The sequence below is a fragment of the Polypterus senegalus genome, chromosome 15 (genome assembly GCF_016835505.1).
Source record: "Polypterus senegalus isolate Bchr_013 chromosome 15, ASM1683550v1, whole genome shotgun sequence".
NCBI lineage: Eukaryota > Metazoa > Chordata > Cladistia > Polypteriformes > Polypteridae > Polypterus > Polypterus senegalus.
The window spans coordinates 111,536,631-111,562,754 of record NC_053168.1 but is presented as its reverse complement, the minus strand read 5'-3'; the positions used below and the strand labels follow the sequence as shown (position 1 = coordinate 111,562,754).

At 41.2% G+C, this 26,124-nt stretch overlaps 1 protein-coding gene across 5 annotated transcripts in view; it reads right to left on the bottom strand.

The window, feature by feature from the left end:
• Positions 1-26,124, bottom strand: part of epb41l4b (erythrocyte membrane protein band 4.1 like 4B) — a 404,010-nt gene that overhangs the window by 89,862 nt on the left and 288,024 nt on the right. For all 5 annotated transcript variants that reach the window (XM_039737615.1, XM_039737616.1, XM_039737617.1 and 2 more), the window contains exon 16: positions 10,166-10,374. In XM_039737615.1, the coding sequence (XP_039593549.1) occupies positions 10,166-10,374 (209 nt within the window). The remainder of the gene's footprint in view (positions 1-10,165; positions 10,375-26,124) is intronic.

The window sequence follows — 26,124 nt, the reverse complement described above, 5'->3', positions numbered from 1 at the left end:
AAGCTGGGCAAAGTGGGGAGATGTATGTTGTCTCATTTAAAAGTCAGGAAGGGAGAAACTGGAAAGATTAGTCCAGCTCCAGGTCTCCCTTAGGGTAAAGGCACAATGATATAAATTTAAAGTCAGGGAGAAAGACACAGCAACCCAACCTGTTTATGATCAAGGTGGAATGCTTGATGGATGGTTTCTTATGATCCCAAGGAAATGAAGAAATGAAAGAATTAAGCACAGGAAAGGGATCGATAGCAAGTATAATGCTAACAAAATTAATTAGGGGGCACAAATTTATTTTTGTGATATCCATCTGCTTTGGAATGTGAAATGGAGAGAAAAAGCTCTCTTATGCCCTTCAAACTCAGCAAACGCTAATGATTGTAAGCTCACAGGCTAAGGCATAGATGTTCAATTGCTGATTTCTTAAAGAGCCTGTCTGAGGAATAAAAAAACGAAATGATGAGAGATGACAAGAAGAGTTCAATAGGAAAAGGGCAGATTTAGATCATTTAATTATAGATCAATAAACAAAAGTTAAGGACAGTACAGAAGGGCAGAGACGTTGTCATGATAAAGCAAAATATCACTGACATAAAAGGAAACATGTTAATGGAGATTTTAAAACAATATTGGAATGACTTAGTCTGAGTTACAAAGAGTATAATAAGAGGCTTTAATTAGATAATAAGGAGAAGTTTAAAAAAAAAATAAAAAATTGGGGGCATCTTTGCCTCTTTTCCTGAAATACATAACAAAGGGATATGTTGATATTGTTGAGAAAAACTGAAAAGGGGTGGAGAAAAGGGTCTGAGCCCTGTTAATTAAAAAAGATTTAAAGCAAATTCTAGTGAGAACCTTATGCAAAACGAAGCAATTCATCATGTCTCTGCATCTGAGGAGAAGACAGCAGCAGGAAGGCAGGGCAGGAGCAACACAAAGGACATGAAACAACTAGCATTGTTGGTTGCATTACAGGACTTGATCAAACCAGTGTCATCTGGATGAATCATTTTGGAAATCATGGTCTGCAGCTGATTAGCAGCCATCTTCACTAGCACCTTAACATCAAAATGAATCAATGATAATGGTGATAATTGACAGTAACTGACGCAGCCTGTAGGATCCTTAGTTTGCTTAAGTAACAGAATAATCAAAATCAAATTAAATGAGGTGGTTAAGGTGGGCGGGCGGCATGGTGGCGCAGTGGTAGCGCTGCTGCCTCGCAGTAAGGAGACCCGGGTTCACTTCCCGGGTCCTACCTGTGTGGAGTTTTCATGTTCTCGCCATGTCTGCGTGGGTTTCCTCCCACAGTCCAAAGACATGCAGGTTAGGTTAGGTGGATTGGCGATTCTAAATTGGCCCTAGTGTGTGCTTGGTGTATGGGTGTGTTTGTGTGTGTCCTGCGGTGGGTTGGCACCCTGCCCGGGATTGGTTCCTGCCTTGTGCCCTGTGTTGGCTGGGATTGACTCCAGCAGACCCCCGTGACCCTGTGTTCGGATTAAGGTGGGAAATAGAAATGGTTAGGTGGAGAGCTGCCTGAAGAAAGTTCACAGGAGCTCAGGAGTCAACATATTGGGGCCCTGGGATTTTCCATAGCACATAAAGTCCAGAGGCTCTTTGAATTCCGATTGGAAACCCAGATCAGTGGCCCCAGACACCAAAAACTCCAGGACAGGAATAGATTCAATAAAGTTGTGAACATCAAAGGGGCAGATAAAGAGGATGAAGAGAATAAAAGAAATAAAAGTTTATTTTGTCTGGATTAGTGGTAAGGGAATCTTCCTTGATTTTAATGAATAAAACCATTATGTGGAGAAACTGTCAAGTGATTCAAAGAGGTCCACAGCATTGTTTACTTCAGCTGGTGTCAAACAGAAAGCTTACTTCCAAATTAGTGACTGAGATGAGCGGGGAACATCAGAAAAGCAATAACCACAATTTCTTTCTCACATGTAAATGGGTGCAGTGATTTTAGCAGTGAAGTCTTGAAACAAAATAATTTAATTGTTTCAAACGAGAGGTCTTGAATCCTGCATGACTCATATCACTTTCAGGCTACCTTGATAATCAATAAATTCAATTATGCCTGTAGTAGTAAATGAATTGTCATCCTGCATGGTATATAGTCTATATGCTCTTTCTGTGGTGGGGGGTTGGGTGGGGGTAGTTTCAGGGTGTTTGGAAAGAAGCAGGGCCAATAAATACAAGCCAGTTTATCCTAATGCTGACTTTTCCTGAGTCACTGCAGTGCTGGCAGTCCTCTATCTCTTTGAGCTTTGCCTTTAGTGAGTCTAACTCAGTTATGATTCCAGAGATCTTATCAGCCTTTTTATCCATATGCAAAAACATGGTTAAATTTATTCTGGTGGAGAGAGTGAAAAGAGTTGGGTACAAATAGAGAGCACATACCTACATGTATGGGGATGATTCTTCTCTGATAAAATCTATTTGACTGAGTGCTTCCAGATAGATCCTGGCTTGGACTAGCCTAAGGAGTGAGGGAAGTGAGCACAGATTTTGTTACATTCGATCTGAAATGAGTAGTGAAAGGTGGAGCAACGATGTGCTGGCAAGCAGTGCATAAGGCAGATGTGAGCACATGAAGCTTCAAGGAAAAATTTGAGGAAGAATGGACAGTGTAGGAGTGCTGGGCTGCAGAATAACCACTAGGGAGTAACATTCCTTGCTTTTCACCACAAGCAATTTTAAAAATCTTCCAAAATTTATTTAATGAGTTTTGCATTTTTCAATTAAGAAATCACATGCAAAACAAATTTCTGGGGAAACATTGTAAGCCCATATACGATATAAAAGAATGATGTTTCACTCATCACTAGCTTTATTGTATATACAAGGTGCTGGTCATAAAATTAGAATATCATGACAAAGTTAATTTATTTCAGTAATTCCATTCAAAAAGTGAAACTTGTATATTAGATTCACTCATTACACACAGACTGATGTATTTTAAATGTTTATTTCTTTTAATTTTGATGATTATAACTAACTACTAATGAAAGTCCCAAATTCAGTATTTCGGAAAATTAGAATATCAATTAAGACCAATGCAAAAAAAGGATTTTTAGAAATGTTGGCCAACTGAAAGGTATGAACATAAAAAGTATGAGCATGTACAGCACTCAATATTTAGTTGGGGCTCCTTTGGCCTGGATTACTGCAGCAATGCGGTGTGTCATGGAGTCGATCAGTCTGTGACACTGCTCAGGTGTTATGAGAGCCCATGTTGCTCTGATAGTGGCCTTCAGCTCTTCTGAATTGTTAGGTCTGACGTATTGCATCGTCCTCTTCACAATAACCCATAGATTTTCTATGGGGTTAAGGTCAGGCGAGTTTGCTGGCCAATCAAGAACAGGGATACCATGGTCCTTAAACCAGGTACTGGTAGCTTTGGCACTGTGTGCAGGTGCCAGGTCCTGTTGGAAAATGAAATCTGCATCCCCATAAAGTTCGTCAGCAGCAGGAAGCATGGCGTTGACCTTGGACCTCAGAAAACACAATGGACCAACACCAGCAGATGACATGGCACCCCAAACCATCACTGATTGTGGAAACTTTACACTGGACCTCAAGCAACGTGGATTCTGTGCCTCTCCTCTCTTCCTCCAGACTCTGGGACCTTGATTTCCAAAGGAAATGCAAAATTTACTTTCATCAGAGAACATAACTTTGGACCACTCAGCAGCAATTTTGTCTTTAGCCCAGGCGAGACGCTTCTGATGCTGTCTCTTGTTCAAGAGTGGCTTGACACAAGGAATGCGACAGCTGAAACTCATGTCTTGCATACGTCTATACGTGGTGGTTCTTGAAGCACTGACTCAAGCTGCAGTCCACTCTTTGTGAATCTCCCCCACAGTTTTGAATGGATTTTGTTTCACAATCCTCTCCAGGGTGCAGTTATCCCTATTGCTTGTACACTTTTTTTCTACCACATCTTGTCCTTCCCTTTGCCTCTCTCTTAATGTGCTTGGACACAGAGCTCTGTGAACAGCCAGCCTCTTTAGCAATGACCTTTTGTGTCTTGCCCTCCTTGTGCAAGGTGTCAATGGTCGTCTTTTGGACAACTGTCAAGTCAGCAGTCTTCCCCATGATTGTGTAGCCTACAGAACTAGACTGATAGACCATTTAAAGGCTTTTGCAGGTGTTTTGAGTTAATTAGCTGATTAGAGTGTGGCACCAGGTGTCTTCAATATTAAACCTTTTCACAATATTCTAATTTTCCGAGATACTGAATTTGGGACTTTCATTAGTTGTCAGTTATAATCATCAAAATTAAAAGAAATAAACATTTGAAATACATCAGTCCGTGTGTAATGAATGAATCTAATATACAAGTTTCACTTTTTGAATGGAATTACTGAAATAAATCAACTTTGTCATGATATTCTAATTTTATGACCAGCACCTGTATATTGGAACACATAATGAAGAGAAAAAAAACAAACAAATTAAGCAGCAGGAATAACACTTCAGTTTAGTTTAAACTATTTTTTTTATGAGAGATGGGATCGCAGGGTACAGATACTTGACAGTTCAAATGACTGACATTTGGATAATTGAAGTTCTACTACAATAATAATAATCACCTAACAAAGCACATACTGTAGATCAGATAACTGAAGAGTTAATGCTCAGCTGCATACTGGGGAAACCTGAAAAATAATAAGACAGGCTGTGAAACCTTAAAGTTTTTACCTTCTTTACAGATGCAGAAATAATATATCATATGTAACCTTAATACATAGTTTTAATTTCACTTTTGATTTAGGAATTTTTTGTGAAGTCAGAAGCCTACAAAAGACCCATGTTAGTTGAGTTAGTTTTCCCATCACTGAAAATGATCTTTAAAGTGTCAATTTTAAAGCTGTTAGAATAATAAAAGGAAAAATCAGAAAAATGGCAGTTTACCATTATGTTTAATGAGAAAGGAAACTAACTTTTGTTTGCTACGACAAACACAAAGAGTTTTATTTTATGAAAACAACAGCAAATCCTGGATCTCGGGTTCAAGAATGAAATGCAACTATATCGGGGACAAATGTTTTTTTAAGGCCACTGGAGAAAAATAGGTACCTAGCTAGAACATTTCATATTCCAAAAGCTGCTTTTATCCTCCCCTGCACATTCAGTACAGTGTTCACCCTGCAAACAAAAAAAAAAATCATCGTACCTTGCCCAGTTGACTTTCTATTGACATTAACTTTTTTTTTTCCCCACAGCAATTATCCCACCCCGCTGATATACATCCATGAAAATGTTATATATTAACAGATGGTGTCTTCACAGAAGGCTAAAACCCACTGCTTCCTACTGCCCAGCAAAACAGAGAAAAGATAACTCAGGACTGACATGACTTAATTAATAAAACCGATGTGTTGTTCAGTGAAAGTCAGAGTCACAAAGTCAGTTATTGAAGTATAAGAGAAGTGGTTGATATTTCTTTAATGCAAATGTCATGACATGCCAGAGAGAAAAGCAGAGGAGTTCACCTTAAACTTTGAGAAATATAAAACCAAAACGTTTTCAATAATTTTATGTGCAGTTGTTTTTATGCATGTAACTGAGAGGTAAGGAAATAATGAAAATTTGAATGTACTGTCTAATGATTATGCACTGATTTTTGGTGCCCGTGTAAATTTTTATATGACTAAGCAGTTCAGATGTGAGTAAACCAACTTATCTCTTCACAATAAATTAATATTTATTTTCAGTGTATTGAGATTTTTGCCTAGAAAATGTGTTTCTTTTGTAGCTCACTATGAGAACATTTGTATAGTACAGAGGAGACGGGGCTAGTTTAAATAAATAATCATGCACCAAAGGCAGTGCAGGTTCCAAACAAGCATGAGTATGCATTTCGCTCCGTGGTTAATTAAACAGGCTGTGGCGGGCAGATTGATTAGGCGCCTCAATGATGCGTCTCCTCGCACCCATGTCCAATTAGGCAGTAGACTATAAGAGCAGCCTGTATAGGGCAGAAAGGGAGAAAAAAACGGAAGGAAGCAGAATATGAAATGGAGGTTAACAGACAGGAGTGAAGGCAGGAATGCGGGAGAGCTGGTGCACAAGCAAGACAGAAAGAGAAGGCATGCAGCTGGGAGGACAGCCCCTTGAGTGGAGCACACAGCTGACACTCTGGGGCTAGAGAAGGCTACTCCAGGTCAGCAATCTTGGATCTGGAGTAACCCGCAAGTGAGGATCACTGTGCAAGTCTAGAAAGGCAGCAGGAGTCAGGAAGGCTCTGATGGGGACCCCTGTCAGGGCCACGGATAGCCACAGAGCCTGAGACTTCACAAGTTGAGGTCCAGATGGAGAGCCCTGCTGGGATCCATGGGACAGCAGGGTCACAGACCTGTAGTAGTAGTTAGATGGCTGTGTCTGTCAGATGGTTGTCTCCTCTGTTGCGAGACCTCGCAGTAGAGGTAAGCAGAGGAGACATTTACAAAGAGGTGCACCAGGGACTCAGTTTTACAATTTTACAAAAATTATTGGATTTGATTTTAACCTGCACATGAACACTGATTTATGGATTATTTATTTATTATAGATTGATCGCATTTTACTATTCATTTGGACACTGTTTTGTTTTTGATTGTTTATAATAAAAGCACTAATCACAGACAGACACACAGACAGACAGACAGACAGATACTTTATTAATCCCAAGGGGAAATTCACATAATCCAGCAGCAGTATACCGATACAAAAAACAATATTAAATTAAATAGTTATAAAAATATATGTAAAAGCAGACAATAACTTTGAGTAATGTTAGCATTTACTCCCCCAGATGGAATTGAAGAGTCGCATAGTGTGGGGGAGGAACGATCTCCTCAGTCTGGCAGTGGAGCAGGACAGTGACAACAGTCTGTCACTGAAGCTACTCCTCTGCCTGGAAATAACACTGTTCAGTGGATTCTTCATGATTGACAGGAGTTTGCTTAATGCCCGTCGCTCTGCCACAGATATTAAACTGTCGAACTTTACTCCTACTTTATGCACCTACCCCTTGCTTTGTCAGTGTCTTCATTTGCCCAGCTCATCCCTTGGCTATGTTACAGGTGGTGATGGGTTTGAGAGGCTCCCAGAAGGACCCAGTAGCATGAAGCAGACTGCACCATCACAGTGCTTCCTGTGTGGTGTTTGATTCTTCTCCCCATGTCTGTGTTTGTTTCCTCCATTAGTCCAAAAAACAGGCATGTCACGCGAATTCACTTACTAAATTAGCCTGTGTATGTGTGTTTGCTTTGTGGTAGGCTGATGATCCTACCCTGGAAAAGCAGGTTAAAAAAATGGATGGATAAATAAAACTGCTCAAAGAAAATTAAAGGAGCACTATGAAAACACATCAGATCTCAATGGGGGAAAAAAAATCATGCTGGATATTTATACTGATATTGTCTTGGTAATGTGTTAGTAACGAAAGGATGCCACATCGTTTGATAGAAATGAAAATTATCAAACTACAGAGGGCTGAATTCAAAGACACCCCAAAAATCAAAGTGAAAAAATGATGTGGCAGGCTAGTCCATTTTGCAGAAATTTCATTGCAAACTACTCAGTAGTTTGCATGGCCCCCACGTGATTGTATGCATGCCTGACAACGTCGGGGCATACTCCTAATGCTCCTCCCAGATCTGAACCAGGGCATCACTGAGCTCTCGGACAGTCTGAGGTGCAACCTGGCAGTGTCAGATGTCCCTCAGGTGTTCTATTGGATTTAGGTCAGGCAAGCATGGGGGCCAGTCAATTGTATCTAACAATGAGTCCAAGGATTTCATCCTGATACCTAATGGCAATCAAGGTGCCATTGTCTAGCCTGTAGAGGTCTGTGCATCCCTCCATGGATATGCGTTCCCAGACCATCACTGACCGACCACCAAACTGATCATGCTGAACGATGCTACAGGCAGCATAACGTTCTCCATGGCTTCTCCAGACCCCTTCAGTTCTATCACATGTGCTCAGGGTGAACCTGCTCTCATTTGTGAAAAGCACAGGGCACCAGTGGTGAACCTACCAATTCTGATATTCTATATTAAATGCCAATCGAGCTCCACGGTGCCAGAAAGTGAGCACAGGGCCCACTAGAGGACGTCGGGCCCTCAAGCCACCCTCATCAAGTTGGTTTCTGATTGTCTAGTCAGAGATATTCACAACAGTGGCCTGCTGGAGGTAATTTTGTAGAGCTCTGGCAGTGCTCATCCTGTTACTCCTTGCTGATAGGTTAAGGACCTTCTACAGCCCTGTCCAGCTCTCCTAGAATAACTGCCTGTTTTCTGGAATCTCCACCATGCCCTTGAGACTTTACTGGGAGACACAGCAAACCTTCTGGCAATGGCACGCACTAACGTGCCATCCTGGAGAAGTTAGACTACCAGTCCAACCTCTGTAGGGTCCATGTATTGCCTCAGGCTACCAGTAGTGACACTGACCATAGTCAAATGGAAAATTTTTGAAAAAACAGTCAGAAAGGATGAAGAGGGAAAAATTTCAGTGGCTTCCACCTGTTAAACTATTCCTGCTTTGGTGGTTGTCTCATTGTTGTCCCTCTACTGCACCTATTGTTAATTTCATTAACACCAAAGCAGCTGAAACTGATTAACAACCTCATCTGCTATTTAACTGACCAAATCATTATCACATTTTTAATTGACTTGATGCTATACTCTAATTAAAAATTGTTCCTTTAACTTGTTCAGCAGGATACATAGATTGTGGTCAAAAAGTTGGAACTCAGTATGAATTCATTTATTAAAGAAGTGATTCATCATATGCCATCAGAACAGTTTATACACATCACAGTGTAGAGTCTGCAATCCTCTGGAATTCCACAATAAAGATGTGACACCACTTTTCCAGGAAAAGGTCAATTCATGTGTATTTTGTAGATTTAGTTAGAAAACACTCTCTGATGTCATCCATGTGACTTTTCAAAACATTTAACCAAATTCAGTTGTGGCAGCTAGTCACAGATGATTAACAAATTTCTAGTGATGCTCATCCAGTCATTTGGTAACCACACCATCATGCTCTGTAAATAGTGGGATAAAAGATATAATGCCCCTCAGAGAATAAAGATGATCACATATTATTACTTAACTATAAATACTGGCATAACCATATAAAAAGACATCACACAGGGCTTTGCTCCTATTTTTTTCACATTCTCAACTGGAGAGCACTGACAAAGAACTGGTACTCCGAGTCAATGAGCTCCAGGTCATCCAATTAATCTGAAGGGAATTGTTTTTCCTTAAAAAAAGAAGAGGTCAACTAATGACTTCTACACTGCAACTAAAAGGTTTTTATATTTCAAAGCAGCAGGTTCAGTCTCTTTTTTTGGGCCTAGCTGCTCCTCTAATACCCAAAAAGCAATGAGTGCAACACTTACACCTTGAAAAAAAGAAAAAAAGGCAAGGATATCAAGAGAAGCCAGAAGCTATCACTTTCATCCAATTTGCTCTGGCATCATGCACACTTGTGTCTAATAGTCAGAAGATAACTGCATTCTCAAGCTCTATTTCAAAGGAAACAACATGTGTGTCTCTTTTCTAGTACTTTAAAAAGGACTGAATACAATATAATTATGCATTCTTAAATGAAAGAAAAATTATAAAATATTTCAGTTGTGTAAGTCATCTTAAGTTATTTTCATATACAAAGATAAGTAGCACAGAAACATGCATACAAGTTTAATATAAAAAAAATGGCACTAGCTTCTAAATTTGCAGAGTGCAGTTTGACACATCCAGGAAAGACACAAATTCAAATGAGGCTTTTAGTATTCAAGACAGGGTAAGTACCTATAAGCCCCTCATGTGATAACTATTTAGTTTAGTACTTAGATGGGCTTTATAATGCAGGAGGATGTCACAAAATGACAATAAATTCATGTCTTTTATTGACTGCCTAAAGCTATAAAACAAAGAAGAAAAATGAATTCTAAACATGCCTGGTTCTGAACTCTTGCTTTTTATAGCAAGAAATGCATTACAATCTTACTTCTAATAAGATATTTTCAAAGATAAGTATTTTCGATAAAAACGTATTTTAATTATATGAAGATACATTTTACAAGACACATTTTTCAGGTGCTCTGGTCAGCAATAGCTCTGCACATGTTCTGCAAATGAAGAGTTTGAAAACTTACTGGTTATGTTGTGAAAAGGAGATAGATTGTCCTTGCTGTCTGTGACCCCCACACCATAGCTGGTATGATGATGGTGATGGTGATAGTGGTGGTGATGATGATGACACCTGCTGGGCATTTTGCTGCTCAAGGGTGCTCCACCATTCTCTTCTATGCTGAACAACTGCAGGTCACTGTTGTTTAGTATTGGAAGAGTGGTCAACGGGAAGCTGAAATGAACAAATAAAATAAAACTCAATACAACCACAGCATCTATAAAGATCTGCATTATTATGAACACCAAACAACTGCTTGTTTGATTCACTCCTTGTTAACAACTAATTGGCTTTATTTTACCAAAATAATATTATCCAAAGGAAACAAAATGTATTAACCACACTCTGGCATTTTGAGATGTCATCACCACTGGATGTCTGCACTTCTCACCCTGTCTCTAAGGGAGAGTCAGGACAACCTGAGGAGAAAGCTCATTTTATCAATTTCTACCCATAATTACATCCTTTTCAGTCATTACCCAAAAGTCCTCCTTTACTGCTTTAGATCGGTATAATGACCACATAATGACCACATATCCGGCATCGCCGCAAGTGGCAGCCATTCCTGCAGCTCCGTGTATGACTTTATCTTTTTACCTTTTTTCTCTATTTCACTGATCATACCAATCACTTTCTTTATGTGGACTCGTTCCCTGGACACTTTTTACTACTTGAACATGGATTCTTACACGCCGAGACTCATCTATTCAAGTAGTCAACTTCAAGCGCTGAGAACAAATGCCCATGCCGGTGTGGTTCCCTATTTACCTGACGAGGTAAGAAGGCGGTATCGGGGCAGCAGAGATAAGATAAGATAAAAGCCAAGCGTCTAGCGAGAAAGTGGCGCTACAAACCTTCGGTGCTTTCTGTGATCCTGGGATATGTGAACTCACTACCAAATAAGATTGACGAACTGGCTGCGCTGGTGAAAAATGTTAGGACTTACAGAGAATGCAGTTTGCTGTGTTTTAGTGAAACGTAGCTAACAACTAACATCCCACGTGCTAATGTGGAGCTACCCGAGTTTAGCACAGTTACAGCGGACAGAGACGCAAGTACCTGCGGAAAGCAGAAAGGAGGGGGAGTCGCTCTCTATGTCAATACAAGGTGGTGCAACTCTGGTCATGTAAATGTTAAAATCTCCACTTGCTGCAGGGACATCGAACTGTTGGCCATAAGTTTGCGTCCCTATTACTTGCCCAGAGAGTTTGGACACGTCATTGTTGTTGTTGTTTACATCCCTCCTTGGGCGGACATGGAGATAGCGGGTGACATAATCCATTCTGCTGTTGCTAAGTTACAAACACAGCACCATGAGGCACTTGTGCTAATAGCCGGAAACTTTAACCATGTGACGCTGGACAAAACATTACCTGCCTTCTCCCAGTATGTGGATTGTAACACCCGGGGAAACAGGACTATCGACCTACTGTATGCAAACATTAAAGACACATACAGCGCGACCCCGCTGCCTGCGCTTGGGAAAGCAGATCATAACCTAGTTCAGCTTCAGCCTCACTACAAACCAAGAGTGAGGGAGCTACCTACAACCACACGCTCATTCAGAAAGTGGTTCCCTGAGGCAGAACAGGCTCTGAGAGACTGCTTTGGAACTACAGACTGGGATATCCTGCAGGGGTCACATAGTGAGAACATTGAGGAGGTTGTTGACTACACTAATGACTACATCAACTTCTGAACTACATTGTAGTTCCAGTAAGAACAGTAAGCTGCTATGCTAACAACAAGCCATGGATTACAAGTGACATCAAGGGCCTTTTGAACCAGAAGAACAGGGCTTTTAAAGGCGGTGATCAGCATGAGCTTAAGTGCGTGCAGAAAGAACTCCGAGTCCAGCTCAGGGCGGCAAATGAGCAGTACAGGAGAAAGCTGGAGCAGAAGTTGCAGAATAACAGCATGAAGGAAGTGTGGGATGGGATGAAGATCATCACTGGCTGCAGCTCGAAGCAGGGAGCCACCATTAAGAGAGACGTGGAGAGAGCAAACCAGATGAACAACTTCTTTAACAGGTTTGACCACCCTAACCCACTCTCACCTCGGAGTACTGCACCCTCCACCCATCCTAATACCATCATAGGAGAGACATCCCCACCCACAATTACAGCAGCCCAGGTAAGCAGAGAGCTGAGGAGACTTTGTGCCAGCAAAGAAGCAGGTCCAGATGGAGTATCACCACGACTGCTGAAGGCCTGTGCATTGGAGCTGGGGAGTCATCTACAGCACATCTTCAACCTGAGCCTGGAACAGGGGAGAGTCCCAAGGCTTTGGAAAACATCTTGCATCACCCCAGTCCCAAAAGGTATTATGTCCTAGTGAGCTAAACAACTTCCAGCCTGTCGCTCTGACATCACATGTGAAGACGACCATGGAGTAGCTGCTGCTTCACCACCTGAGGCCACAGGTCCGCCACGCCCTCGACCCTGTGCAGTTCGCATACCAGGAGAAGGTGGAAGCGGAGGATGCCATCATCTATATGCTACACTGATCCCTCTCCCAACTGGACAGAGGCAGTGGTGCTGTAAGAATTATGTTTCTGGACTTCCCTAGTGCCTTCCAACACCATTCAACCTCTGCTCCTTAAGGACAAGCTGACAGAGATAGGAGTAGATTCATACCTGGTAGCATGGATCGTGGACTATCTTAAAGACAGACCTCAGTATGTGCGTCTCGGAAACTGCAGGTCTGACATTGTGGTCAGCAACACAGGAGCGCCGCATGGGACTGTACTTTCTCCGGTTCTGTTCAGCCTATATACAGTGCATCTGGAAAGTAATCACAGCGCAACACTTTTTCCACATTTTAATATGTAACAGCCTTATTCCAAAATGGATTAAATTCATTTTTTTCCTCAGAATTCTACACACAACACCCCATAATGACAACGTGAAAAAAGTTTGAGATTTTTGCAAATTAATTTAAAAAAAAAAATTGAGAAACCACATGTACATAAGTATTCTCAGCCTTTGACCAATACTTTGTCGATGCACCTTTGGCAGCAATTACAGCCTCAAGTCTTTTTGAATATGATTCCACAAGCTTGGCACACCTATCCTTGGCCAGTTTCGCCCATTCCTCTTTGCAGCACCTCTCAAGCTCCATCAGGTTGGATGGGAAGCGTCGGTGCACAGCCATTTTAAGATCTCTTCAGAGATGTTCAATCAGATTCAAGTGTGGGCTCTGGCTGGGCCACTAATGGACATTCACAGAGTTGTCCTGAAGCCACTCCTTTGATATCTTGGCTGTGTGCTTAGGGTCGTTGTCCTGCTGAAAGATGAACCATCGCCCCAGTCTGAGGTCAAGAGCGCTCTGGAGCAGGTTTTCATCCAGGATGTCTCTGTACATTGCTGTAGTCATCTTTTCCTTTATCCTGACTAGTCTCCCAGTTCCTGCAGCTGAAAAACATCCCCACAGCATGATGCTCCCACCACCATGCTTCACTGTAGGGATGGTATTGGCCAGGTGATGAGCGGTCCCTGGTTTCCTCCAAATGTGACGCCTGGCATTCACACCAAAGAGTTCAATCTTTGTTTCATCAGACCAGAGAATTTTGTTTCTCATGGTATGAGAGTCCTACAGGTGCCTTTTGGCAAATTCCAGGCAGGCTGCCATGTGCCTTTTACTAAGGAGTGGCTTCTGCCTGGCCAATCTACCATACAGGCCTGATTGGTGGATTGCTGCAGAGATGATTGTCCTTCTGGAAGGTTATCCTCTCTCCACAGAGGACCACTGGAGCTCTGACAGAGTGACCATCGGGTTCTTGGTCACCTCCCTGACTAAGGCCCTTCTCCCCAGATCGCTCAGTTTAGATGGCCAGCCAGCTCTAGGAAGAGTCCTGGTGGTTTTGAACTTCTTCCACTTATGGATGATGGAGGCCACTGTGCTCATTGTGACCTTCAAAGCAGCAGAAATTTTTCTGTAACCTTCCCCAGATTTGTGCCTCGAGACAATCCTCTCTCGGAGGTCTACAGACAATTCCTTTGACTTCATGCTTGGTTTGTGCTCTGACATGAACTGTCAACTGTGGGACCTTATATAGACCGGTGTGTGCCTTTCCAAATCATGTCCAATCAACTGAATTTACCACAGGTGGACTCCAATTAAGCTGCAAAAACATCTCAAGGATGATCAGGGGAAGCAGGATGCACCTGAGCTCAATTTTGAGCTTCATGGCAAAGGCAGTGAATACTTATGTACATGTGCTTTCTCAGTTTTTTTATTTTTAATAAATTTGCAAAAATCTCAAGTAAACTTTTTTCACGTTGTCATTATGGGGTGTTGTGTGTAGAATTCTGAGGAAAAAAATAAATTTAATCCATTTTGGAATAAGGCTGTAACATTACAAAATGTGGAAAAAGTGATGCGCTGTGAATACTTTACGGATGCACTGTACATTGGACTTCCAATACAACTCAGAGTCCTGCCGCGTACAAAAGTTTGCAGATGACACTGCCATCGTGGGCTGCATCAGGAGTGGGCAGGAGGAGGAGTATAGGAAACTAATCAAGGACTTTGTTAAATGGTGCGACTCAAACCACCTACAACTGAACACCAGCAAAACCAAGGAGCAGGCGGTGGATTTTAGGAGGCCCAGGCCCCTTCTGGACCCCGTGATCATCAGAGGTGACTGTGTGCAGAGGTTGCACACCTATAAATACCTGGGAGTACAGCTGGATGATAAACTGGACTGCCAATACTGATGCTCTGTGTAAGAAAGGACAATGCTGACTATACTTCCTTAGAAGGCTGGCATCCTTCAACATCTGCAATAAGATGCTGCAGATGTTCTATCAGACAGTTGTGGCGAGGACCCTCTCCTATGTGGTGGTGTGCTGGGGAGGCAGCATAAAGAAGAGGGATGCCTCACGCCTGGACAAACTAGTGAGGAAGGCAGGCTCTATTGTAGACACGGAGCTGGACAGTTTGACATCCGTGGCAGAGCGATGGGCACTAAGCAGGCTCCTGTCAATAATGGAAAATCCACTGCATTCACTGAACAGGATCATCTCCAGACGGAGGAGCAGCTTCAGCGACAGACTGCTGTCGCTGTCCTGCTCCACTGACAGACTGAGGAGATTGTTTCTCCTCCACACTATGCGACTCTTCAATTCCACCTGGTGGTAAACGTTATTATAAAAAATTATTGTCTGTCTATTATACTTTCATTGCTATCAGTCTTTAATTTAATATTGTTCTTTATCAGTATGCTGCTGCTGGAGTATGTGAATTTCCCCTTGGGATTGATAAAGTATCTATCTATCTGCGCTTACCACCCTGATCTTTCTGTCAATCTCACTATCCCCTTTCCCCTCACTCGTGAACAAGACCCTGAGGTACTTGAACTCCTCCACTTGAGATTGTAACTCACCCCCCAAACCTACAACCCCCCCCCACCCCTTGGAGAGCATAATCCACCTTTTTCCTACTAAGGACAACAAACCTCAGATTTGGAGCTGGTCACTCTCCTCCCTGCTGCTTCACACTCGGTCAAAAACTGTCCCAATGCGTGCTGGAGTTCACAGCCCAACAAAGTCAACAGGATCACGCCTTCTGCAAAAAGCAGTGACACAATTCTAAGATAACTGAACTGGACACCTTCCCTATTCAAGCTGCTCTTTGATATTCTGCACATGAAAATCAAAAACACAATAGAAGTCAAAGCACAGCTCTGGTGGAGTCCCACAATCACTGAGAACAGTGCTGCTGTTTCTCAGTATGAGGACATATCTCTCACTGTAATTATACAAGGATCGAATAGCTCTTATTAGGGGACCCAAAACCTGTACTCTTCCAGAAAAAAAAATTTAAAAAAAATGATTATTAAAAGAAAAAACGTATTGGGGGCAATTTTCTCAAGAGTAGATTCCGGAATGCTAAACCACAAATCATCAATGAAATGACACAAAATTCATAATAATAAAAATAAATGCTTAAAGAAACAAAATATTGACACCCAAAAATAGGCATCTTCTTCTTTGCGGCTGCTCCTTTTAGGGGTTGCCACAGTGGATCATCTTCTTCCATATCATCCTTTCTTATGCATCTTGCTCTGTTGCACCCACAATCTTCATATCCTCCCTCACCACATCCATAAACCTTCTCTTACGTCTTCCTATTTTTTCCTCTTGCCCGGCAGCTTTATCCTTAGCATCCTTTTCCCAATATACCCAGCATCTCTCCTCTGCACACATCCAAACCAATGCAATCTTGATTCTCTGACTTTGTCTATCAACCGTCCAACTTGTGCTGACCCTCTAATGTACTCATTTGTAATCCTGACCATCCTCGTCACACCCAATTGAAATCTTATTATCTTTAACTCTGCCACCTCCAGATCTGTCTCCTGCTTTCTCATCAGTGCCACCGTCTCCGACCCATATAACATAGCTGTTCTGACTACTGTCCTGTAGTCCTTCCTTTTCACTCTTCCTGATACCAGTCTGTCACTAATCACTCCTGACACTCGACCCCACCCATTCCACCCTGCCTGCACTCTCTTTTTCACAATTCCCGTTTCTCTGAATTGTTGATCTTAAGTATTTAAACTCATCCATCTTTACAAACTCTAGTCCCTGAAACCTCACCATTCCTCTGACCTCCCTCTCATTCACACACATGTACTCTGTCTTGTTCTTACTGACCTTCATTCCTCTCCTCTCTAGAGCAAACCTCCAACTCTACACGGTCTCCTCAAGCTGCTCCCTACTCTCACTACAGATCACAATGTCATCAGCAAACATCATAGTCCACAGGGACTTAATCACTCTAATCTGGACTGTCAACCTGTCCATCACCATTGCAAATAAGAAAGGGCTCAGAGCCAATCCCTGATGTAATCCCACCTCCATGTTGAATGCATCCGTCACTCCTACTGCAGTTCTAACCACTGTCACACTTTCCTTATACATATCCTGTACAACTCTCACATACTTCTCTGCCACTCCCGACTTCTTCATACAATACCACAACTCCTCTCGAGGCACCCTGTCATATGTCTCCTCCAGGTTCAAAAAGACGCAATGCAACTCCTACTGGCCGCCTCTAAACTTCTCCATCAACATCCTCAGAGCAAACATTGCATCTGTGGTGCTCTTTCTTGGCATGAAACCATACTGCTGCTCACTAATCATCACCACCTTTCTTAACCTAAGCTTCCTCTACTCTTTCCAATAACTTCATGCTGTGGCTCATCAATTTTATCCTCCTGTAGTTGCTACAACTGTGCACATCCCCCTTAATCTTAAAAGTCAGTGCAGTACACTTCTCCACTCCGCTGGCATCCTCTCACTTTCCAAGATTCCATTAAGCAATCTGGTTAAAAACTCCACTGCCATCTCCCCTAAACATCTATCTGGTTCTACGGGTATATCATCTGGACCAACGGCTTTTCCATTCTTCATCCTTTCCATAGCTGTCCTTACTTCCTCCTTGCTAATCCGTTGCACTTCCTGATTCACTATCTCCACATTATCCAACCTCTTCTCTCTCTAATTCTCTTCATTCAACAGTCTCTCAAAGTACTCTTTCCATCTGCTCAACACACTCTCCTCATTTGCTAGTACATTTCCATATTTATCCTTTATCACCCTAACCTGCTGCACATCTTTCTCAGCTCGGTCTCTCTGTCTAGCCAATCGGTACAGGTCCTATTCTCCCCCTCCTTAGTGTCCAGCCTCTCATACAAATCATCATATGCCTTATCTTTAGCCTTCACCACCTCTCTCTTCACCTTGCACCTTATGTCCTTGTACTCTTCTCTACTTTCTGCATCTCTCTGACTATCCCACTTCTTTGCGATCCTCTTCCTCTGTATACTCTCCTGCACTTCCCTATTTCACCACCAGGTTTCCTTTTCCTCCTTTCTCTGTCCAGATGTCACACCAAGCACCCTTCTTGCTGTCACTCTTACTACTTCTGCTGCAGTTGCCCACCTGTCTGCCAACTCTTCACTGCCACCCAGTGTCCATCTTACCTCCCCCCTGACTTCAACCTTGCAGTCTTCCTTTTTCAATTTCCACCATTTGATTTGAAGGCTCTGCCCTCCCTCTCCTCCTCCTCTTCTTCTTCTCCAACGTCATCCTACAGACCACCGTCCTATGCTGCCTAACTACACTTTACCCTGCCACCACTTTGCAGTGTAATCTCCTTCAGATTGACTCTTCTGCATAGAATATAATCTATTCGTGTGCATCTTCCTCTATTCTTGTATGTCACCCTATGTTCCTCCTTCTTCTTAAAATACATATTCACCACAGCCATGTCCATCCTTTTTGCAAAACTAACTATCCTCTGACCTTCTTCATTCCTCTCCTTGACACCATACCTACCCATCACCCCCTCATCTCCTCTGTTCCCTTCACCAACATGTCCATTGATATTTGCTCCAATCACCACTTTCTGTCCCTTGGGTACACTGTTCCTCACTTCATCCAACTCACATCAGAAATCTTCTGTTTTTGAATTATTTTTCAAATTGTTATATTGCTTCTGTTACTGTTATTTGTAATTTGATAATTATGTCCTGATCAATATTAAGAAAACAACAAAATTCTTTTCATAATTCTTGGATCATCCTTTTCAAATTTCCCAATACTTTGAGGGGCATATCTAAAATATTCTCTTAATAGCCATTTCAACCGGTTTGTGAGCCAATGGAAGCTTTTTAAAACAATAAAAAAATGCTGTTTTGGCGAACATCAACAATTATCAGAACAACAGTATAACCATTTCAGGGTAAAAGATTTGAAATTAAACATAATTCAAAACACTAGATGGATTTTCTTGAGCATTCTTTTTTTGATGCAAATGTCACATGCAAGCATATATTCCTCTATATAATTCCTCATGGATAGCTAACATAAGAAATCTTTCAATTAACTCAAAGGTCTTCAAAATCCTAAGATGACCTGCAGTAACTAAATCCTGATTCCACAGAAGAAGATTAGTTCTATGACTCACAAGATAGTTTGAAACACATACAGTAATCCCTCCTCGATTGCTGGGGTTGCGTTCCAGAACCCCCCGCGATAGGTGAAAATCCGCTAAGTAGAAACCATATATTTGTATGGTTATTTTTTTACATTTTAACCCCTTATAAACTCTCCCACACTGTTTATAAATGTTCCCAACACTGTTATACAGCATAAACCCTTTGTATTCTCTTAGATATTAGGTAAGATTCATTGAAATTATGTATGTAAACACACTGATTATATACAGTAAAACCTAAATATTTTAAATATATTGAGTGTCTCTGATATCACAAAGGTTACAGCCATTACGATAGACTGGCCACCAGCAATAAATACGTACAATGCAAGAAAAATTGTATACAGTAAATGTGTGTACAGTGACACTAAACGTACGTACATGTACTAAGTACTGTAAGTAGAAAATGAATTATGGTTACTCACTAACAATGACTTGTCCGATAAGGATGAGTTTAGTTTTACTGCACAACAAAGGAGAGCGTTACAGCTCTTCTAAAGGAGCCTCTTCAGGCGATTGTGCAGCACCGCCGTTGTTGTTCTTCCAGTAGACTTCAATCCAGATCCCTAAAGCAGATTTCATCCAGACTACTGCCTTATTACATCCATTTACAACTCGTTTTGCACCCTGGTTAAAAGGACACTGCGGCCGTAGATCTTATATTCCTTTCCTACTTTTTAAATAAAAAGAATTGTAGCCTCACTGATGTCGTAATGGCATCCTACAGCAGTGTAGCTTTCCCTTCCTTCAACATATCCAAAACTTTTACCTTTTCGGCAATTGTTAACATCTTCCGTTGACACTTGGGCACGGCCCCTGAAGCAGTAGCAGCAGCAGATTGTTTTGGAGCCATAATGAAGGGCTTGACTATGCACAAAGATAAACACAAAACAGCACAAAAGTTAACTCTTTACACAGCGAAACACGTTGATGCTGAAAGAGTGAGACGAGACTTCCTGGTTAACGCCGCAGAATCGTATTCGGAGCTCCATTGCTGAGCCATTCAGCACACAGGAACTTAACTGCAAGCTCTGATTGGTTAGCTTCTCAGCCATCCGCCAATAGTGTCCCTTATATGAAATCAGCTGGGCAAACCAACTGAGGAAGCATGTACAGGAAGTAAAAAGACGCATTGTTCACAGAACCCGCGATGCAACAAAAAATCAGCGTTATATATTTAGATATGCTTACATATAAAATCCGCAATAGAGTGAAGCCGCGAAAGTCAAAGCGCGATATAGCAAGGGATTACAGTATATTGATTAGTGCTGAAATTTTTAATGCCAGCCCTAAGGTTGTCAATAGTGATGATTGGCAAAATTTGCTGAGTTTTTCACATTGAATATGCTGCATTCGCCAATGATCTTGTTTGCAGAATATTTTCCTAAATATTCACCAAGCGACCGGCTAAGATGAACATTTTTTCGCCAGCATCACTGGGTGGCCAGTGTGACATCGCAGAGCTGTAGCAGGCATGCTCAGAACATTTTTAACCATGCACACTGTTACAGCACTGCCTGGTCCGTTTCAAGCATGCATGATGTTATGAACAATAGGTACTCCTGCTAGATTTGCACCATACAAGCTTTGAAAAAAGAAAAAAAATGCAATATTTTCATTTGGCAGGTACATTAGCAGACGAAAATGAGATTATTATGAGTACTGCCACTGATCTTTGTGCACTTGCTCACTCAGTCATTGCAGTACAGCTAAATGCATAATCTATAATAATAAAAGGCAAAGCCCTCACTGACTGACTGACTGACTGACTGACTGATCACTAATTCTCCAACTTCCCATGTAGGTAGAAAGCTGAAATTTGGAAGGCTTATTCCTTACAGCTTACTTACAAAAGTTAAGCAGGTTTCATTTCGAAATTCTACACGTAACAGTCATAACGGTCGATAACGGTCGACAACGTCCGCCATGTTGAACTTTATTTATGGCCCCATCTTCACGAAATTTGGTAGACGGCTTCCCTGCGCTAACCGAAACCGCTGTACTTAATTCTTTCGATGGTATGACGCCACTGTTGGCCGGCAAATTGAACTTTCCAACGTCACCAATTTTCAAACTTCCCGTGTAGGTAGAAGGCTGACCCTATCTTCACGAAATTTGGTAGGTGGCTTCCCTGCGCTAACCAAAACCGATGTACGTACTTATTTCGATGATATGACGCCACTGTCGGCCACCATATTGAATTTTCCAAATGTCACTAATTCTCCAGCTTCCCGTGTAGGTAGAAGGCTGAAATTTGGCAGGCCCATTCCTTACAGCTTACTTACAAAAGTTAAGCAGGTTTCATTTTGAAATTCTACGTGTAACGGTCATAACGGTCAACAACGTCCACCATATTGAACTTTCTTATTCATGGCCCCATCTTCACGAAATTTGGTAGGCGGCTTCCCTGCGCTAACCGAAACCAATGTACATACTTATGTCGGTGGTATGACGTCACTGTCAGCCTCCATATTGAACTTTCCAACGTCACTAATTCTCCAACTTCCCGTGTAGGTAGAAGACTGAAATTTGGTACTTATTTCGGTGGTATGATGCCACTGTCGGCCGCCATATTGAACTTTTCAACAGTCTTTGTTACTTATGGGCCCGTCTTCAAGAAGTTTGGTACACGGGTTCCCAACACTAACTGAATCCTACTTGCGTACATATATATGTCCATAGCCTGCAGCTCGGTCACCATGTGAAGCGGCGTTGGGTCCCCCATCCCAACGCCTCCCACGTTGTTGGCTGCCTGCCTATATAAGACCGTCCGTCACTCCGGTCTCTAAATTCCCTTCCTTGCTTCGCCACGGGATTCACGTCTCCCTACTGATAACTACAGCCTTTTTGTTTAATCCGCGGCTTCTCCGCTGTTTTATTGTTTGTTTATTACAATTATAGTTATTGTGTAGGTATTTTACACTTACTTTACATTGCTCAGGTACCCATTTCCTTTATCATTCCAACCCCCATTACCATGTCTATCGAGATGATCATATTGCACAGCCATATCAGGCTCACTCTTGATATCCGGAGGAACATTGTGTCTTATGTATTGATTGACTGGGACAGGTTCAAGGTGTGGACTGATGACGATACAGGAGATAATTATTCTACACAGGAGCACTATAAGAGTGAAATGCTTAAGCCCTTCACCTATGGTTCTGCATGCGAGTTGATGGCTGCCACTGAATTGTTCGGTTGTTGCTTTCAAGTGTACCGAAATGGCCAAATATTTTACACCTTTCGACAACCGCCAATGCCTCTTAAACATCTTAGATTCACAGGTGACGATTTCAGTAGTGAACACTTAGTAGTGGAGTAAGCTCAGTGCACAGGCTGGTCATGTTACAACCGGAGGGCCGAACTGACAACATGGTATACAAAGAGATCCTTAACAAATAATTATTGGCATATTTTCCCTAGCTTTTGCTAGTTAGCAATATACTGCAGCTGCATGCTAAAACAAGCCTTAAAGGAGAAAGAAAACACGAGATTCTATGAAATAATAATGATGAAAGACTTTTTTCTATTTACATGGTGTTTGTAACTGCTTGATGGAAGAAAAAGTGCACAGTTTCTGCACAGATTGACTGGAAAGAAAACAGACATTCCAATTGCATCTGAAACTGTGCCTTTAAACAACAGAAGAAGCTAGTCCCAAGCCACCTCTTTGTTGCACGGCTAATATTTGCCCCAAGACTGGAACTCTGTGAGCACAATGATTATATTATTTTTATATATATATATATATATATATATATATATACACACACACACATATACACACACACACACACATATATAAGGGGGCTTTGCTCGGCAAGGAGACATGGTCGCTCCTCAGAAATCCCCCTCTTAAACAGTGATACAATGGGAAACATATACATTTTTTTTCGCCATCGCCACCACTTGCATCTCACGCAGCACACTTCTGTCATATCAGCTATGTCCATCTCTTTTCGCTGTTACCTTTTCATCAATATCGCATTGAATTTCGATTCCGTGTTTGGAATTATATTGTGACAACACAACATATAACTAGCCGTGAATGAATATTGTTTCTCTCTCTAAAACAAATGTGTCTGACAATAGTATTCACAAAAATGAGACATATTTCTCTCACGGGATTTCACTTTCACCAAACAAATCTTTATTCTTGCAGATAAGCCTCTTCATTGGGAACAAACACTACTTTTCCCTTAAGGCAACACAAATTAGACGATCTTTAAGTCTCTGACTTAAAGTTTAAATCTGAACAATATATTCAATCTCTTTTTCGCTGTTCAGTTATTTTACAGAGTAATGATTTCTGTTTGTCTGCGCTAATGCAATCTTTACTGTCCTTTTTCAGAGACTTTGCAATTTTCGTACTTCCATTATCTCTAACCTGCTCTGTATGTGTATCGCACCAACATTTTTGAATTCTTTACAATGTTCTAATTGGTCATCTACTCTTTGTTTTATTTCCGGCTCCAGGTATGGTTAAATCTCTTGGCACAAAGGCTCATCTCGCAGGACGTGAAAGTTTCTCTCTGAGAAAATCACATCTCGTCTCCTTCCAACCTTCCAAGATTTTTTTTTTTTAATAATAGAGAGACACTATACACATGCACTAGTTTTTACTATTTATGTGTACTAGTTCTTGGTCATTTGCTCCATCATTTTGTTAATGGTTACCATTCTGTCTGTGTGTTTTTTTGTTTAAGTCATGGTGGTGCACTGTTCCCTCACAGCTCAGATCAAATCTTTGTCCACAGTAATCAGTCCAGCATAGTTAGCAAATGCTATCCTAGCTTTCATGCACACTTAAAAGACCACTGCACTATTACAACCCACTCAAAAAATGCTCTTGTTCATCCTTCTACACTGACGTCAATGCATTTTGCAGTCTACAAGGATTTCACTCATCAATAGTTGTCAATAACAGACCAGATGGTAACTGTCACAAATATATCTGGAGTAATGCAGGTTTCTTGTTCAGTAGTAGATTTCTCATAAACCTGACAGGAAAAAGCACATGTTTTGACATTTTTATGACCAGCCAGGTTGGTAGGAGATAAGAACATTAAATCTGGAAAAAACTACCATCAGCAAGCCTGTCATTCAGTCAGTCATTTGGCAGATTTCACAAAAGTAATGTTCTTGTGATTAGTAAAGATTACATAAGGAACTTCAGTACCATCTAGTTTGTGACACCACTGTTCTAGTATTAATTTGATTGACAGTAACTATCTGTTACCAATATCATAGTTCTGCTCCACATTAGTCTTTTTTTTTTTTTTTTAAATGGCTTGTAGTGTAGTTTTCTGAGATCACAGATCTTTGAGAAACAATAACCCTCACACCAATACTAAAATTGTTGATTTCTGATTCTAAGTGCTGACTTACATCAGAATATCTGAAAATGGTAACTGAAGTATTTTTTGTGTGTGTGATCAAAATTTTATTGCTAAGATGAAAAAGAAATACAGAAATAAAAAACAATAGTAATAACTGATTTTTGGGATATAGAAGAACAAATAAAAACAACCTTCCACCAGCAAGGACAACTATTTAAACAGAAACACTATGAAAGAGAGAGAGTGAGAAAAAGAATCGATGGAAAAGCTAGCATACACACACTATGCAGGAGCCCAAAATGAACTAAGAGTGAGGGGGTTGGGAGAGGAAAGGTGGGCAGAAGAAACTGCCTCCTGGAGCAACTCCAAACAAGCTCTTTACTAACTGAACAATATGAAGCCTGTTGTGGATAGTAGTGCCAGAGGAGTTGTTGATCTCGCAAGCAGAAAGTTCAAGAAAGATTGTAATATGAAGACTCTCAGAATGCAGTGAAGCAAGGGCAGGTGATTTCCAGTGAGAGGCTAAAAGCAAATTAGCTGCAATGTTCAATCATTAAAAAGCCTCCACTAGGACAGAGAAAGGGAAAGTGAGGAAGGAGAAGAAAGGTAGAGGAGGAGGAGAAGAACTTGAGGGAACAAAGGATGGGGAAAATAATGAATCATAGGGAGCAAAGGAGCTGAATTTCCTTTCAAGTTTGAAAGGCACTTGTGAGACTGGTAATACACTAAATTATGGAGCTAAAATTTCTAAAGAATAATATAATTTATAAAGCCAGCAAAATGCTAAATCTCTTTATATAATTGAGGAGACTTTCATTCTTGAATTTCCAAAAATTTTGTTTTAATCCATACATTGCCATGTATAGGTTATTTCCCAATTAAAAATAAGCAAAATGACAGTGAAGCTCATTTTCACTTTGACAGGGGAATTGAGAATCAGATTAGCTCCAGGGACAGAGTATCTTGTATACTGTGTTGACTTCTTAGCAGACTCCTGGCCAGAGTGGGTGTAGATCCAGTTTTTACTATAAATGTCAGAGGGACAGGCTGCCAGTTGTACAACCCAAATTTCAAGATTTATTTGCTAGACTAAGGAACAGAACTGACAAGGTAAGCTTCTCTAAAATTTTGCCTGCGCCACACACTGTTCCACATGAAACTGAAGAGATTAGAAGGATTAACACTTAGCTAAAATTTTGGTCTAAGACAGAGGGCTATAGGTTTATAGGACATTTGCGCTTCTTCTGGAATGAATGTGATCTGTACTGCTGTAAGCAATTTCATTTGAACAAAAGTGGCATCAGTTTATTGGAAAAGCATTTGAAAAGGTTTGGTAATATATATTTATAATAGATAATGGGTTGCAAGAAGTTTAGGACAGGATTCAAGGATTAGAGGTGATCAAACCATTACCATAGTGACCATAACATAATACATTTTACAATGAGTGGTAAAGTCAACAAAAGGTAAACCCTGACAAACATTTAAGTGTAGACACAGTAAAGAAGAAGTGGAAAAGGCTGCATTCAAGCAAGCCATCATGACAGATAACATTGGTTATTGAGGAGATTAATGA